Source organism: Micropterus salmoides, unplaced genomic scaffold (assembly GCF_014851395.1).
Source record: "Micropterus salmoides isolate LMB-PRFRI ecotype aquatic unplaced genomic scaffold, ASM1485139v1 Ms_hic_scaffold_16, whole genome shotgun sequence".
Lineage (NCBI taxonomy): Eukaryota > Metazoa > Chordata > Actinopteri > Centrarchiformes > Centrarchidae > Micropterus > Micropterus salmoides.
The window spans coordinates 26,234,744-26,253,191 of record NW_024040707.1 but is presented as its reverse complement, the minus strand read 5'-3'; the positions used below and the strand labels follow the sequence as shown (position 1 = coordinate 26,253,191).

The 18,448-nt window shown below is 40.5% G+C and overlaps 1 protein-coding gene across 1 annotated transcript in view; it reads right to left on the bottom strand.

Annotated features, from left to right (window-relative positions):
• Positions 1–18,448, bottom strand: part of ntsr1 (neurotensin receptor 1 (high affinity)) — a 59,939-nt gene that overhangs the window by 9,903 nt on the left and 31,588 nt on the right. Inside the window, exons 2-3 of the mRNA XM_038723712.1 lie at positions 9,231–9,432; positions 447–531 (exon numbers count right to left, since the gene is read on the bottom strand). Coding sequence (XP_038579640.1) covers positions 447–531; positions 9,231–9,432 — 287 coding nt within the window. The remainder of the gene's footprint in view (positions 1–446; positions 532–9,230; positions 9,433–18,448) is intronic.

The window sequence follows — 18,448 nt, the reverse complement described above, 5'->3', positions numbered from 1 at the left end:
TAATTAGGGACACGATATATAGATTGTAAGGGCTAATCGAGAGAGAGAGAGAGAGAGAGAGAGAGAGAGAGAGAGAGAGAGAGAGAGAGAGAGAGAGAGAGACAGCAGATGGGAGGATGAGAACGTTAGATGAAGGCAATCTAATCAGGAAGATGTATCTGTCCTGCTCCTCTTTGTCAGACGTTCTTAACTGATGACCCTCTAAATGATGGCTATAGTCAATACTTGTGTTTATGTGTGTGTGTGTGTGTGCGATCGCATGGGGTTCTTTGTTTGTGCATATATGAAAGATTGTATAAATGATCATGTGTGTGTGTGTGTATGTGTGTGTGTGTGTGTGTGTGTATTTAATATGGAGCATCGGTGTGTTTCTGCAGAGATCAAGTGAGCAAATAAACTACTGGAGATTTCTTTCGCATGAGAGGCTGAGAAGAATCGTTACTCACTCGGACCAGTAAGAGACGTAGCAAAACATGAGGCGGCGAGCGTGATAGGGCAGCCAGCAGACCACAAAGGCTATGACCACTGCTCCTAGAGAGAGGGAGAGAGATTGCATCAGAAGCCAAACATATATAGTAGACAGACAGGGATCAATATGCACATAAAGCCTAAAACTGATGCATGCTTGAACAAATACTATAAATGTAGATTTGTATTGAGAAAGCACACAGAAAGAATCCTGATATCTTTACATGTTTGATTGAAGAGACATAGCGTTATGCTGTGTATAGGATATTGTCTGTATTTCCCGGTGTCTGGTGTTCCTCCCCTACCTTGTGTTCCTGTTTTCCCCTGTCTGCTTTTGCTGTGTGTTTGTCTGCTTGAGTCTATAGGCATGCCTTCCCTTCCTCTCTCTCTCTCCCAGCTCCTGGCTCCTCTGATACCACACACATGGCCTCAATCCACAAATCATCCCACCCAGTCTACTCACCTGCCTCTCATCATACCTGCAGTGTGTGTCCTGGCTTTCCATTCACCTTGTTGTTCAGCCTAAGTGGTAGTCCTCTGGGCCAAGATTCTGCTTTTGTGTGTTTTTGCCTCATGGTATCTTGTGTTTGTGCTCCAGGATCACTGCCTGCTTCCTATTGTCCTCCTGCCAGTCCCTGTCACTTCCCGTCTAGACTACTGCAACACTCTCATCACCTGTATCCCCACCAAATTCCTGGGGAGGCCCATCTCCCACTTTGAAAACCTCTGCTTTAGCCTATTTGATGTTGTTGTTGTTTGTTGTCCTGTTTGGCATCATGTTGTTTCTAAAAAGGATTTGAGGATATTGGCGATCCTACCACCGCAATGCAGCATGAACTCAACAAATTATGGCAGTGTTCATATGTTGTCTGTGTTATGACTGTGTAAATGTGGTATAACAAATTGTATCAATCAGTTGACATAAAAAAAAAAATCAGATGCTGTTTTTATTTGTTCATATCTGAAGAATGTATTAGTATTAATTTACATTCCGAGTAGATGCCCACATGCATGACAGCATTCCTCATTTAAACAGAACCAAAGTTAAACCAAAATCAATAACACATCAAAAATAGCCCAACTCTCTTTAGCAAGGCAGAATGAGCAGTTTGGGTAGAGAACGGCAGAAATCATTCAAACAGTTGTGTTTCTTTAACAAGATTATCCCGTACCCTGGGGTGCTTCTTTCTTTCTTTTTTCCCCTCTTCTAACATCTGTCACTGCATTTTTATCCATACTCTTGTGATTGGATGACAAGGCGGTACACTCGTCAGAGGACAAACTGTCCTGCAGAGGTTTTACTGTCTTTTCAACCTGAGCTCAGTCCTCCTAGTCTCTACAACACAGAGTCTTCCTCCTCTCATCTGGCTGAAGTTTTGCGCTGACAGCCCAGACACGGGCCGCCTGCTGAGTGCTTGATCTGGGAAGTTGATATGCAGGTCTCTGTTAAGATGTGCGCACAACAATTTTTGATTTCTTTTGCTTGGCCTAAATGAGTCCCATTTTGTCCAGACAGGATCTTCAGGAGCAGCCTTAAGTCAAAGCTGGGCTAACATGGCTCCCCTCCCGGCTCTCTTACCTCTCTTCTGAGCAATCACAGCACCTGCCGCGGTGCCTGGTCCGCTGCTCTTTAATCCAAAAACCCTGTCTTTCATTTCCAATTACTGTATTTCTGTCATAGGTAACACGAGTTTCAGCAATAAAGCCAGAAAAAAACAGATAAAAAACAAAAGTGTAGCAAAGTTTAAAGGAGGTACCAGCTACTACTTCTACAAGTGGAAAAAGTGAGTAATGCTGGCTGCAGAACAGCCTCATCTAGTGTCTATATTAGATTATATCTTTGGAAGCATCTGTAATTGAACTGCAGTCTCTGCAAATGTAAATTAGTGCACGTTACCTGCTGTGTAAGAGGAAACATTCTGAAACTTAGGAAAAACACTATTTCAGTTTGTAGAGTCATTAATCAACTAAACACTGACTATTTAGCTGCCATAGGCTCAAATTAATGAAGACAGGGGCTTTAAATAATTCAACTGCTTCCTGGCCGCAGCCACCTAGCTAGGGAGCAAATATCCACAGGCAATTTATAATGTCATTAAAACCATTACAGATGTTTAAATTAGGGATTCTAACTGAAGTCTAGTGTGGATGTAATCAGCCACAGAGGACAGACAGCGGAGTAGGGAAGTTAGAACAAAGTCAAAGTTCGTCTGTGGTTATTTGTGAAGATCAGCCTCATGTCTCTATAAAAATCCATAGTAGTAGTAGTAGTAGTAGTAGTACTCGCTAGTACTCGCTGTGTTCCATAAAAACGTGTTACCTCTTAGTCACAATATGTTTGAATAGTGAAAGGCAGCCCATGGTGGTAATGGCTACTGCTGTAGTGGCAGCTGGATCCCTAGCAGCTTCTTAAAAGAACCCTGCTATTATCACCAGAATTCAAAGCAACACACGGCAGGTTATAATGACATTTCTAGCCCCACTGAATTGTTTTTAAAAAGTACACTGCAGAAAATGACAAAAAATGTGCACCTCGATGGAAACTACTGGGTGAACAACAACTCAGTTCTCTTAGATGTTGCTAATTTGGTCTTGGACATTGCAGGATGCTCATCCGGTACAACCTTGAAAGGGGCTCTTATCACTGCATCATAAACCAGTTACCCAACTGAGATTTAACTTTTGGTCCCAATTTGAATGCCTGTCAGGATTGAATACATCTTGGTCTAACTATACATTTCCTTTTCTTTTGTCTTGTGGCTCTGTGGTGAAGTACAACTTAGCTATCCTTCAGGCGACACGTGCAGTCAAGAAACACTCAAACAATTTCGCCAGCACTGATTGTTTTCTATTGTGTGGTGGATGTACGAATGTGTGTGTTTGCTGGAATGTCAACATATTTTTAAAAAGGATTTGTTCATCTGTTACCACGAACTGTCAGAACATCAACAGATACAAATGCTGTACAGGAATGCTTAGATACACACATACTGACAGGCAGCAAAGACAGTGGTAGAGGACAGCATCAGAATGGGTTCCAAATGTGTTAATATGTGTGTTTGCGCTACACTCATGTAATCCATCAACAACTCAGGGGCAGACATGGATATAATTTGTCTGGAGTCTATTCCAACATGGCAGTCTTCAGCTCTCTGCCTATTGCTATTAATCATTGTCAGTTGGTCATTTTACACACACACACACACACACACACACACACACACACACACACACACACACACACACACAGACTCACAATCAGATGTCACAGTTCACCTTTCAGTCCCTTCCTGCAGCCACACACTCATCCTCAGCCCTCAGCATTACTCTCAGTCAATGGCAACCAACTGAGGGCTGGATTCACACCAAAAATCAAAGTAAACTTTGCGAGACCTTCGCCACAGCAACATATTGTGACTCATGTATGACTCTCACGTGTCTGATACACTCCTCACAACGTCTAGGCATGCTCCTGATGAGACACAGATGGTGTCACGGGGGATCTCCTCCCAGACCTGGATCAGGGTATCAGTGAGCTTCTGGAAAGTCTGTGGCGCTACTTGTTGGCGTCAGATGCACAGATACATAATATCCCAGAGGTTCTCAATTGGATTCAGGTCTGGGGAATGGGAGGGCCAGTCAGTTGCATCAATGCCTTCAATCACCCAGGAACTGTCTACAAACTGTGGGTACATGAGTCTGGGCATTATCCTGCACCAGGAGGAACCCAGGATTGACTGCACCAGCGTAAGGTCTGACAATCCCTGAAGTTTAACTGACATGATGAATGTGATGATTAAGTGTACCCTTTATTTTTGTTATACCCTTATTATTGTTCTCTACAATGACTTGTTTGGTTTAAACAGTCTACAACCACTATGTAGCCACTTGAAAACAGCTGTTCTATAGTACATAAATGCTGTAACCGTTTAAGCCATACCTGTACCAATGTAAACTATTTTAAAGGGCCCAGTTTTAGCAGCAGAAGAGTATCACCCCTGATTGATTTGTGTGTATGGCTGCTTGCACACTGCCCCGACAAACGCAGTCCAACTCCAACCCAACACCAACTGTTGGATCAGTGTGCGCCGCCAGTCGGTATCAGTCAGATGGAATGTTTAGAGTTTGACTTGTCGAGTTGCGTCGGGTCGAGTCGTAGAAAGTCGGACCAATGTGCGCCGTTTTCCAACAAACTGCAACATTCTGAGAGCGTTCCCTTGACAACTAAGCCTATACTTACATGCGGAACATCAGCGCATACGACTTTCTTTGATGTCAGTGTAGGTTAGCACATCTCTCTCATTGACAACGGACCCGTATGTGAACAATCTGAATCAGAACCTGCGCTGGAGGAAGCGACAGGTGTCGTACCGAAAACTGAACATCCGACGAAAAGTGATTGCCCTCCGTGGGCAAAGCTGAAACACCCTATATCTACAGCTGCTTTTATCTCAGTCATAACGTGAAAATAAGCATCACTTTATGTCCTTGGTAAGCTATGTCTTTGTGAAACGTTCATGTTTCTTGTAATGGAATAATCACAGTTGAAGAGGTTGCAGTTTATCAGGCCTGACAAAACGTTATTATAAGCAATAAAATTAGCCTATTGTTGCAAATGAAATTTGTGTTTGGTAGGCCTATGTTTAATGTACTTGTTTATATTTGGAAAACAGATTGTAGTCATTATTTAACATGATTCAAAGCTGGGTTAGGCTATAAATAAAATAAAAGTATCTTTCTTGCAATTATCCTTATGACATTAATTATGCTTGCTCTGTGCCAACCAGTCCACCTTTTCCCAGTTGAAATATGTAGTTTTTAGTATTGCACTTGCCAAAAAACTGATTCCACCTCCTACCTTGTGACTTAAAGGTTCTCAAAAGGAATTGATTTTAGTCATGATTGTTATATTTGAGTTATGGCTGATTATAGCTCACCAGTCCTTTTAACCTGTTGAAATCCCTTTAAAGGGCCAATGCAAGCAGTAACAGGTAGTTTTCCACTTGCCAAAAAGTGATTGCAGCCTTGACCTTGTGACATAACTAAGAAAAAATAGCCAACAAAAGTCTGAACTGATGCATTAACACAAGGTAAATCGTCAAGAAGAAAAGGAAGATATTTTTTGGCATACAAATTTCGTTGTGTGTTTATATACTGAATGAAAATCAATTAGAACACTGTGCATATACTCCACAATGAACAAACATCCCTGCAGCACAGAATTAGTGTTAAACAGACTAAATGACCACACCACTTTGTGGTGAAAAGAAAACTGTGCGGGGTAGCTATTGTCTTGAAGTCTGGCTATTTCTGGAAAGCATGACTTTCTGTGAACAGCTGTCATTAATGAGTGCAGTACAGTGATTAGTAAAGTCTAAAACTGCCAAATGCTGAAACAGCTGGACAAAGAGTCAAATTATGAAACCCTGGTTTTATAATTGAGATCTATTGGAATCATTATCATCATTATAACACGCACAAACACACACACTGCTAGTCTAATTTGGTTAAAGAAAGACAGAGAGAGGAGGAAGGAATCTGTGCCCCATTCTGGTCTCATTCAACTTTTATAGTTCAGTACAGAAAGTTTGTCTCTTCATTACATCTGTTTGATAAAGATGGTATCACAGTCTAAGTAGTGTGAGAAATCATTTCAAAATCATTTTTCCTTAAGAGAAATTGCCTGGCATTATCACACCAATCAGATTTTCACTAAAGTTCAGCACTACTCTTCGGGCATCAGGACAGATCTCAGCCACATCTGCTGTAACTGGGAGTATTAGAGAGAAAACTGGGCTCTACATTCACCTTGATCCAATTAAGTTTCAAATTCAATCTGTGATATGATGACAGAGGTCAGAACAATGAATGGCGAATCATTATAGACAAACACAGAGTTTTATTATAAATCCCTAATGAAATGCCAGAAATGTCAGAGAGAGAGATCTGTGAGTTCCTCCCTGTCCTTTCATTAAACAGAGAAATGTGCATATTTGTATATGCACAATATAAAAATATCACATATTAAAGTAGAGTTATTCTAAAAGAAAATGCAGAGGTATTGTTGCAGTCCCAAGCTTTTCGTCTTTCAACATCAGGGGCAAGAAGGGTCAGGAAGCATCAGCTAATAAATACCAGGTGTACCAGCTGATTGCTCAGGTGCATCACTTAGGCTGATGTCACAGAATTATATTATTCTATTTGTCCCGATGCTGTCGCTCTGTCTCTCTCATTTCCTTCCTTGTTTTTCTCCACTGAAGGAACCTCCCAAGGCTGTCACAACTCTCTGCTGTGGCTGAGCTGTCTTCATCCTCTATTTCATCCTCATCCTCGTCATCATCATCCCTATGAATATTGCTATCTGACCTGTTGAAATCAAACTTGTTCCATGTTCTTGAATGACAGATGAATGTTTCTGAGTCGCTGTGTAAATGTGATTGACACAACATGACGTTGTGACAGACTTGGAGCCGGTTGCACCAACAGGGCTTTACTAAGCCTGGTTCTAACAGCTAACAAGAAGGTCTTAGTTAAGACCAGTATTTAGAATTGACCTAACGTCAGTTGCACCAACTGAACTTAAGCCTATAGGCCTAACTACGCCTGGTCTTAGCGATGCGAGTTCATGTGAATGGCCACGGAACTATAGCTGTTGCCTAGTAGTGTGCGTTGCTAGGATACGTTGTAAACTATCTTCTGCTATTTTGTTAAATTGCAGCTGTTTCAATGGAGGATCAAAGAAAAAGACAAGGAAATTTTACTGACTGGCAAGCAATCAAACTTAATAACTAACAAGAAGAAACAAACAGCATGGAGACAAATAATGGAGGTGATTAATGATTGCTCTGACTCAGACTGCTTTTGGACAGAGAGTGATGTGAAGAAAAAGTGGAAAGACCTCCTGAGCAAAGCAAAAAAAGATTTGACTGGCGGGCCTCCTCCCCAAAAAACTTCCGTGTATAGTGAAATAACTGTGGATGTTTTCAGAGAGAATTACTGGTTTGGTTGGTGCGGAAAGTGGCAGTACTCTTTGGTGGGTGTGTCACAGGTGTTACCCAATCAGCTGCGAGACGTTTGTAAACACAACGGTGTTAAAAAGGCAGGAAAATGCAGTGCGTTTGCATACTTTACAAGGTGTTCGAGGCACCACTGTTTTTGCTGAAAAAAACGTTTTGCTACGTTTTGTCGGCGCTGAACTCGCCCCTGGACCACCAAGCTCCTCACCTGAATCTCATTCCCTCGTCAGCCACACACCATTTATATTAGTTTACTGCCTTTCTTTCTCTGCAAGATAGTTAAGTTTAGTTTCTGTGTACTTCATGTTACTGTTTTCAAGCCTCTGAGTATCTAAATCCTGTAACCAGCTTTTTTTGATCCTTTGGCTAGTTTATTGGATTTTGTATTTTTGTCTTTTAGGACTTTTCAGCCTGTGTTGGACTGCTGCCATTTGGTTTTGACCCTTTCCTACCTTACCATAAGCCGTTGTACCTCCATTTTGTGTTAAATCTTTGAACTGCATCTTTTTTCTACCTCAGTCATCTGCATTTGGGTCCTTCACATGTTACTGTTACTAAAAACTAAAAACTCTGTTGCATGTTATCTCTCTCAAAACTTTCTTTTCACTTCAGCTTTTTAATGAAGTCAGAGAGAATAAATATTGTCATATCAAAACAAATGTGTATTTATATGCAAATGTTGTGGATTAATACTTGAAAGCAACCAATGTGTTGAATCACTGAAAATCCATTAAAAAATGTCAAGCTCAAACAACCAACAGTCTCATTTAGCATGCTGATTTATTTTTCCAAATTAACTGTCATTCAATGAATAGATAACACTAATGAATACGGTGGTTTTGCAGCATTTACTCAGTTGGAGTGAATGAAGTGCAGATCACTGACAGTTGGATAGAGCAAACAAGTTAATTAACGAAGGGCTTGATATCTTTGAACTGTGTGTGAATGTATTTATGATTGAATTCTGAGTGTGTTGTCTGTTTCTACTGCTGCACGGTGGTGTGGGCTCAAGAGCAGACAGGTTGAGGTCAAGTTAAAAGCCTTTTTACAAGTAGATGTTTAAGGTTGAGGGTCTGGTCACACCAGCTTTTAAAACCAGCTGAATCTCATAATGAAATCAGTTAATTTCAGCGGAATCGGAGTAACTGTGGATGTGCTCGCAGGGCAAGTAAATCCTTCACAGCTTGGAGAACCAAACTGGAGCAGTCTTGCTAAATTCGACAGGCAGCCTGGAACTACTTTACTAACTGACAGTTAACAAACTATAGCTCAAAGAGCTATTGTTACTGACTAAAGCTAGCACGTACTGGCTGGCTGGTGTGTAAGCGGTTAGCTCGCAAGCTACAGTAGTTCACCAACTAGCCCTGTGAGTACTCAATACGTCACCAGACTAGTGGGCTATTTCGCACTGATGTTCAGATGCTGTAACTTTCTGCTGTGAGCTGGGCTTTACAGTTAGTGACATGTAGGCAATCAAACTGTCACATAAGTGGCAAACATACAATACATTGGCATCAGATATATAAAATCAGGAAATGTAAACATAATAGGAATTGATGGACCGCACAAAGGCATCATACCGTAGTGGATCGGGTCGTTACAGTGGCCTTCTCTACTGTATTCATATTAAAAGATTAAATGATGGACTACGATGGAAAATAAATAAATAAATTACCAGATTTCCTTCTGTGTGTGTGTGTGTGTGTGTGTGTGTGTGTGTGTGTGTGTAGGGTGGGTGGCACTTACGGAGAACAAGAACTCCGTGGCGAAGCGACTGAGCACGGTTGGGCTCCATGGTGGCATTCAGGATGGTGGGATTTCCCCCACTGATGCTGACACGGTTGTCTTGCTCTGCCTCGCGGAACATTCGCAGAAGCTGATTGGCTATGACCCCGTTCAGTGCAGATATGGCCACCATGGGTATCACAAAGGACAGAAACGCATTTACCTGTGAGGAAAGGCAAAGGCCGTAAACACTAGTTGGAAAAATAAAACATAATACATAATAAGAATGTTCCTTTCAACAGCTGGTGGTGCAAATTCTCCAGGCAGGTACTCACCACTGCCTAAGAGGGCACAAGGAGATCTATATTACTCAAAAAATAAAGGGAACACTTAATCCTCACAGTATGACATCAACTTCAGGGATATCAATCAAGTGGTCATAAAGTGGTATTAGTTGCAATGGATGGCAACAGCAAGACAACCCTCAAACAGGGAATGGTTTTGCAGGGGGTGGCCACAGACAATCGCTCGTTCCATATTCTTCCTAAGTGATTGTTCCCTAGTTTTGCTAGTGTCCTCGTCACTACCGGTAACACATCTATACTGTATGTGCCATCGCAAGAAGGTTTGCTGTGTCTCCCAGAACAGTCTCAAGAGCATTGAGGAGATACCAGGAGACAGGCCGTTATGCGTGGAGAGCTGAACAGGGCTGTAGAAGGGCATCAACCAAGCAGCTGGACCAGGATCTGCTCCTCTGCGCAAGGAAGAACAGGAGGAGCACTGCCAGAGCCCTAAAAAAATGACCTCCAGCGAGCTACTGGTATGCATGTTTTCACCAAACTGTCACAAATAGACACCTTTAGGGTGGCATGAAGGCCCAACACCCTCTAGTAGGATCTGTGCTCATAGCACAGCACTGTGAATTGGTAGGTCTGCCATTGGTGCCCTGTTTTCTTCACAGATGAGAGCAGGTTCACACTGAGCACATGTGACAGACTTGAAAGAGTCTGGAGACGCTGTGGTGAACTTTATGCTGCCCGCAACATCATGGTCTGAGGAGGCATATCCTTGGAGTGTCCTGGTTTGGGCGGCTATATACAATACATCACAATCTATCCTACAGTTACCAGTAATGAACTTCACATTCAACAGCAGGATGACGATTCGACAGCAGTTTAAACAGCGTATGTGGTCCTTCGGCGCCAGCGAGAAGCATCAGCAAAGTCGGCATAATGTTGAGAGGTTAGGGCACAGAGTTTATCTTATTATTCAGCTTAAGATTCACAGCTTAAGTGTGAATTAACTGCCAGAGGATTTTGGTTTATTTCTTTTGTGTTCCAGGTCTTTGTTTCAGCCGTTTTTAAGTCATTTTGTTCTCAACGGATTATACAATTATTCAGTGGAGTGGAGTCTTCATTGATACAAGTCACATGCTCCATGATTTATTGGCTATCTATTTAAGTCTGTTTCCATTGCTTGCACACTTTTCTTTCTTTTTTGTTGTTCTCGATACATCAACTTTTCTACCTAAAAATGTTTTTGCAATATTTAGACTTTTTGTTCAAAGGTCTGTGTCAATTTATTTACAGTGAAAATGCACATACAACCAGGTGGATGGACATTCACTTATAGACATATGCAACATATATGAGACAGCTGACATATGAGAGGGAGATTGACAGCTTTTGTATGTTTTTTTGGCCAAAAACAAACAAAAAAAAATCCCTGGTTGCAATTACATTTTCTGTTGACTAATAAAACTATAAACGCAACATAATGTTTATGTGTATTTATATGCAGATTTTGCGGATTAATACTTCGCGGCAAGTGCAGAATCATTGAAAAGCCATTAGAAAATGTTGAGTTACACCTAGTGAGAGACAGAGACAGAGATGATGACAGAGTATGAAAAGAGTGGTGGAGAATATCAAGTAAAACAGAAGGAGACTGCCACCAGTGAACTGGGTGACAGTGGGATGATTCATACCTACGAGAGAATATTAGGGGTGCAGCAAAGCAAAGTAAGTGGGCTACTTTGTGTTTTTCAAAACCTTTTTCCAACCAATATAATGCAGTCCTCATTTCATTCAATTAATTTAGCAGACTTATAAATCAATAGTTTTCCGTTTTTGCTTTGTTTTCCCTGGCAAAGGAACGATGAGAACTTATTGACATCCCAGTCATTTTCTAAGCAATTCAAAAGTGCCATCGAGAAACACTCAAAAACACTTGATGAAATTTCATTTTTCATTTTGAGTGCCAACTTTGATCAAATTTGGAATGGAAAGTTTGGTGCAGATCATTTCCTTGACACTGTGCTGCCTCGCTCCTTATAAAACATAAAAGAGAGAGAAGAAAATGAACAGGAAAGATTAATGAGAGAGAAGACTGAAGCAAGAGCGAAAGGGAAAAAAGACGAGAGAGGAGGTGCTGCTAAACATCAGTTTTGACAGCTGACTTTTTACTAGTGCTACTGTGTAACTGAGTGAAGCCTGTATAATAGGTTGGCGAGAGAAAACATGCATGGATGTGTGATGTGTTAATTTGTGTAGATATTTGATTAATCAATGTAACTGCAACTGCTTTTACATCAGTCCTTCCCTAGTTGATTCTCTCTTGACCTACTACACACTCACACAGATGAAGTGCTGTTGTTTTTCCAAGGGATAATCACAGATGAAAAATGTTAATGCCTTTAATGAACAGGCTGTCTGACTTCTGAGGGTTCCCTTGCCTCCTAGACGTTGATGACTGATTAAAGTTGAAAAGGAGAGCAGAAGAAAAGCAGCAATGCAAACACCGGCTCTAGGGTGAAAAGAAACTCCAGCTTGGGAGAAAAGAAAAAAATTTGAAAGGCAGCCAAACTACTGGCAGAGCTAATGTGGATAATTGGGACTGAAGTGTGAGGAAATTGAGATATTAGGCAATAATGATTGGAGGGGAAAGGGTGACACACACTGTGAAAATTAGAACTCAGTGAAAATTAGAACTTAGTGTGTGATATTTAGTCATTTTGATGCATACAGAAAGAAAATCTATTTGTAAGTGTACAAAATCTTAAATGAATAAATTGTAGGTCTACAAAGACTACAGGACTTTGATGGCCCATTTCCTGACTGCTGCTGGGGCTTCAACTGTCTATAATATATAACTCTTATCGAGTGTCAAGAACCTATTTTTCTAATTTACCTCCTTGTCACCATAGATTTACGACTAACTGCTGTCACACCGGAAAAGACACTTGTCTTTTCTGTGGGATGTGACTGAGTCTCCGGCAGCTTCCCACTCTGATAAGAGCACCAATATATTTTAAATTAGATGAGACACATTGTGATTTGCTAAAGTTTGGTGCAGGAAACCCTGTGTGTTCACCATGGAGACAGGTGAAACCACAAGGACATGCTACAAGACAAAATTCTGAACAACAGAACTAATCTCAAGCCACATTGAATTGGGGAACTGCTGGACCTCTATCTGAACTCTAGCTATTTGCAATATAATGATTGTTGATCATTATTGAACAATTGATACAAACAGAAGCATAACTGCAGCAGGGGCTCACCAGTATCCCATATTGTGGCCAAAATCTACATGGAAGAAGTAGAAAGAAGAAGAACAGCACTGAGCCATTGGTTCAGAAGAACAGCACTGAGCCATTGGTTCAGAAGAACAGCACTGAGCCATTGGTACAGATATGTGGATGACACATGGGTCAAAATTAAAACTCAGGAAGTGCACGCCTTCACAGAACACATCCACTTGGTGGACAGTAACTTTGTGCTGTACACACTGAAGAGGACAGGAGCCTGCTAATTGGAGTGTACAGGAAACTAACACACACAAACCAATACTTATACAAACTTACTAATACTTACGAATAGCTTAAGCTAGTGTCATCAGAGCCCTGCATCACCGAGTTGATAACATACCAACAAGTGCCCAAGCACAAGAGAAGGAGCATGTGGCAAAGCTTGTGGATGTGTTTTTTAAACCCAAGAACACGCTAAGACAGATACTGGTCCACCCGAAAGACCACACCCAGAGCAGAGTATTTCTGAGGGCCAGCCGGGCCTCACCGATTAGCATCCAAAAACACAATTTTATTCAGTGATATAGATGAAACTGTATCGTATTTTATGGCGAAAATATTTACTGGCTTTCACTCAATGTCCTCGGCTGCTCTGCCTCAACTCAGTGATTTACAGAGTTTCCCGATGGACAGAAAGCTTTACTTGTTGCTAATGTAACTGCTAACTTCTACTAACTAGCCGACGTTATCTATTTGGCCACTTAGCCATGCAGCTAGTGGTCAATTTAGTTGACTCTGCCCGGACTGGAAGCACGGAGCACAGGGACAGTGTTAGTACAGGAGCTTTGGACCGCCAGGAGGAGGTTTTCGGCAGAGTGGGGACCCAGCAGGGAATGCAGGCAGTGGAACTGATGCATTAGATAATACACATGTCTTTGGTGTGAGAGACTTGGATTTGTTTCCCACTGCCACACAAAACAGAATTTTAAGCTTGATGATTGGATGTTTCTTGCTGAAGTGCACATTGGCAAAAGTGGTTAACATCTCCCCCAATGTTTAATGCACCAAGGCTTGCACTTTTAACTTTTATTTTTATTATTTTTATTTTTACAAACATCCAATGATGTTGTTCATCTTTTGTACTGATGAATTAACTAGGAGAGTTTCATGCAGATCGATGCTGTGAAAGTGCTCCAACTGTGAGACACCTAACATTGTCTTTGGGAAAAATGAATGGGACTTTTACTTACATGGGGCGTCCAAAAAAAGCTCCATAAGCTTTATGAGCAACAGGATGTCCACAGTAAACTCTGCCACTCAGGCTACATTCAGGTTCTCCTAAGAGGTCAGTATGTTTAAACTGAAGTACTTATCAAATGGTCAAACACCTCTATCCTTACACTTTTCCAACATAAGAATTCCTGACAATCCCACAAGCACACCCATCGATTAAGGTTGTTGCATCAGCAGCCTGGAAGGAGGAGCTGAAAAAAGTACTGCCACCTCCTCCGCCTTCCTCACACATATGAGGATTACACTTGATGAGTGGGAGTACAGTGTCATCCTCACCACTGATAGCTACAGTTATATACCATCCATGTTTATGTTTATGTATCACAACTATCATACCTGATGTGGCAAATTACTGTGTCTCCAATGTTGAGAAAACCTGTAGCATACAAGCCATGTTCACTCACCATTCCTCATTGACCGTGACCCTCTAGTTGGATATAATTTTTACCCATGATACCTTCTAAAGGCAGGAGGAGTAATCGATGGGGACAGTAACAGAGTTTCAGGAGTGCTGCCTGAATACTGAAGTATCCTGGTGGATCTCACTACCTGACCATTAGCACTATGTCCATCATCATTACCCCATTATGCTTGTGTGGATGTGCTTTTGGACGTGCACAACAGCCTCCAGCTAAGCTGCTCTGCTATGAAAACTGAAAAAGATCAATAATGTTCACATCATTTATATTCACAAGATCTTGTTGACACTTTAGCGGATCAGTTTTCCACATTAAAGTCATTTTTCTTAGTCATGCTTTTGTAAAGCACACAATAATAATAATAATAATAATACAGCACACAGTAGAACAGTATGGCAGAAGGTCATAAAAAATAAACTGAAAAACACTATAAGCTGAGATTCTTTCATTTAGGGCTGTCCCTGACTATGGATTTACATAGTCAAATCAGAATCATCCTGCCTATAGTCGACTGATACTCAGTCTCTTCAGCACCGCCATCACATGCCATGCGCACTGGCGACCCAGGGTTAGGATTACAATTTTCGATTTATTCACGTACTTTTTTTACATGTTTATTTACAGCATTAAACATTGAAATGTATATTGTAATAGGCTGTATATTAATTTATTGTGAGAAAACTGGTAGTTCTGTGTAAAATCAGATGTTGAGCAAAATGGCATGATCCTTGCTTTGATGTGAGATTGACAGTCGAATCAGGCTCTGCCCATTGAAAAATCAAATCTTTGACTATTCGGGGTCAGCCCATCCTTTCATGCATTAACATTTTAAATGTTTACATTTAATTTAAAGCTCTTATGAAACAGTGAGAAAAGTATTAGTATCAGAAAATACTTCTGTACTCTTACTCAAGTAGTTATTTTGATAACCACTTTTACTTCTGCTTGAGTACTTGTTTTTGCAAAGTAACAGTACTATCGCTTGAGTACAGTTTTTAGTTACTCTACCCACCTATTGTTTTGAGACAGTAGATTTGGACCTTTATAGTTAGCAGGGATTGAACATTATCTAAAGATTGCACCATTTCCACTTGCCAACAGACACCTTCACTTTATTTTTCATCAAAGCAGAACTACAGTAAAGGGGAAAGCATAGGACAGCTATGGTGGCCTACACAGGACAAAAGATGTCGTCGTCTGAGACAGCAGAGAGTAGCCAGTCAAGAAATGAGGTTTCTTTAGATAGATATATAAAGAAATTCTATTTACTTAATTATTCAGTAAAACCATATGTTATTGTGATTTTTGTTACTTGTTGATCAAACAACAGCAACATCAAGAAATGAAGTGTTATGAAATGATGTTCCATACTACTATATTATTTTACTACAGTAATACATTTTGTTTCATCTTGGGAGGGTTGGCTCATCTGGACTAACATACATAACAACGTAAATGCACATCTGGTGCAAGTATGATCTTGGCCACTGACAGATAACATGGAAAATGTAAGCCAAGAGTGTGTAACAGTGTCACTGTTTGTGTACCACAGTTCATTATAAATCACATAATAGACGAGGTTTACAAAGCCATAGTCAGGTGGGGATCAAGGGTCCTCTCCACTTTGTTCAATTAGCAAACTGAGCAAAGTCTAAATACAACGTTGGAGACTAATGTTCCATGAAATTACAATCTAACTGCATATTTTACAACATTGACAAGGAAATTACGTCACTTCTCTCTGTGATTATGGCCCATCACCAAAACCGGCCGCCTGTAATAATATCTGGCCCACGGCAAGATTATGGTGTTTTGATAGCGGTAAAAAATAGATCACGCCAAGAGTCTCCGACCTGTTCCATAACACATTATAACCACCGACTCTGTCTCGTTATAAATACACTTTAGTCACCATTTAGAATTAGTGATATAAAATGGATTAATAGTTTATAGTACTGTTTAATGTTTGCTTTAAGTAAAGTCTTAAAATATCTATCACTGTATAATATATTACAGGTGGACATAATACCTTATGAACTAATTATAAGACCTTATAACACGTCATTGTTTGCTTTAACGTTAAAGTTTCACACATTTTGAGCAGGAAAACAACTTTTATTTATGTTTCTTCACTTTATGAACAATCTGTATGAATTTTGAACATTTTGCAGTTTAGCACAAAAACACAACATAATTACATCAAGGACACTCATTCTCAGGGTGGTGAGAGATTTATAATGAGGCAGAGTCAGTGGTTATAATGTGTTATGGAACATGGTTGGAGATTTTTGGCGCATGTTGATCATTGATATAAACTGGTATTACTATTAGTTATCAAACATTAAATTAAAAGGTCATAATACTTTATGAACTTTGCTATAGCGCCTAATGCATGTTTGTAAGTGATTATAACAACTGTTATAATGTCTTATGGATGCATTATATCATGTTATAAATATATGCATAAGTCATTATAGCGATGACCTTCATAGAAAGTGTTACCTTGTATTTTGCAAACATGTAATATGTTATAATGGTTAGTTTGCTGTCCATGTAGAGTGAACTTGATGTCTGCGTGTTGTTTATATGCTCTGGTAATGATAATCCAACACATCTTTGTAGTCCATGTTGATTCCACATTCTGACTTAAGAGCACATGCACACACAGTGAAGTCGGAAGAACGACTTCACAACTTGGGAAATGGGACCATCCCAAGAGCATATGAACATTAAGCCGTTGTTTGCAATTCGTAACCCTCACCACTAGATGCTACTAAAACTTACACACTGAACCTTTAAATTATCCCGTCTTATGTTCTAATCTGCCATCTGATAGCTTAAAAAACATTGGCCCAATGCAAAACTTATTTGCTGACCCCTGCTGTATAAAATTTCTTCTTCTTAAGAAGAAGAAGAAGAAGAAGAAGAAAATAGTGATGTAAAACGCTCTATGTTGGTTCTTAATGAAGTTCATGTCAGAAAAGTTTGATTCATACAGATAGGCTGAATCAAAAAGACAGGCAACTTTCAAAGCTGCTGTGCATACATCTTTGTACTTTTCTGCGTCCACAAGGCACCAAACCTTTGGAGAGCCCTGGTGGGTTTTCAGGTGAATGTCAATTTGCAACTTAAGAATTTTCATTTCCATCTCTACCTCACCGCACCAGTCTATTTATGATTAGACGGTACTTTTATGCAGCCCTGTCAAAGGCAACAGATGCAGAAGCAGTGTCAATCTGCACTGACGTCATTCAGATGGAAAAGTGCAGCATTCCCTTTCTCTGTAAATGCACAGAAAATGTTCATCTTGACATTACATGGGTTGACAGCACTGATCATGTCAGATACAGTCTTACCTTTTCCTTGCAGTTCACAGTTCAGATGGTTCAGTTTCCAAGTGATGTACTATCCACTCAGTGTCCTGAAGCAGCGAGACATCCTCCCCTCTGGGTTCCATGAACTCTTTGATTTCACCCAAAAGTGATTAACCCGCTGCAAACCTTTCCCCTGCTGAGCCATGGGATTTCAGTGTGTAGTGACAGGTCACCATATTCAGCTGACAGCTTCTCCAACAGAACCTTGAATGATATGTTTTGTTTAGTTTTGGAACGGAGGCTGTTTATGAGCTTCACAACCAGAGTCATTACACGATCAGAGCCCATCACTTTTGCACATATTGCCTGCTGGTAAATGATGCAGTGGAAATGTAGAAATTAACCCTAACCCTTTCAGTCCATTACCTTGTTCTTTGTCATAAATTTGCCTTTTGCCCAAAGCTGCCTTTAACTCACAGGCTTTCAGGCTTTGTCTACCCATAATGAGCTACCTGGCGAGTAGCTAGTATTGAAGGTCTTGTGGAATGTACTAAAGTCTTTTACTGTTGTGAAGAACAACTCTTCCTCCCACTGCTCATTACAGTACTGCTTTTCTGCTATTGTTTCCAGCGTAATGCTAAACTGTTAAAAGCCAAATTAGCTCATCATCATATCTGTGCTAGG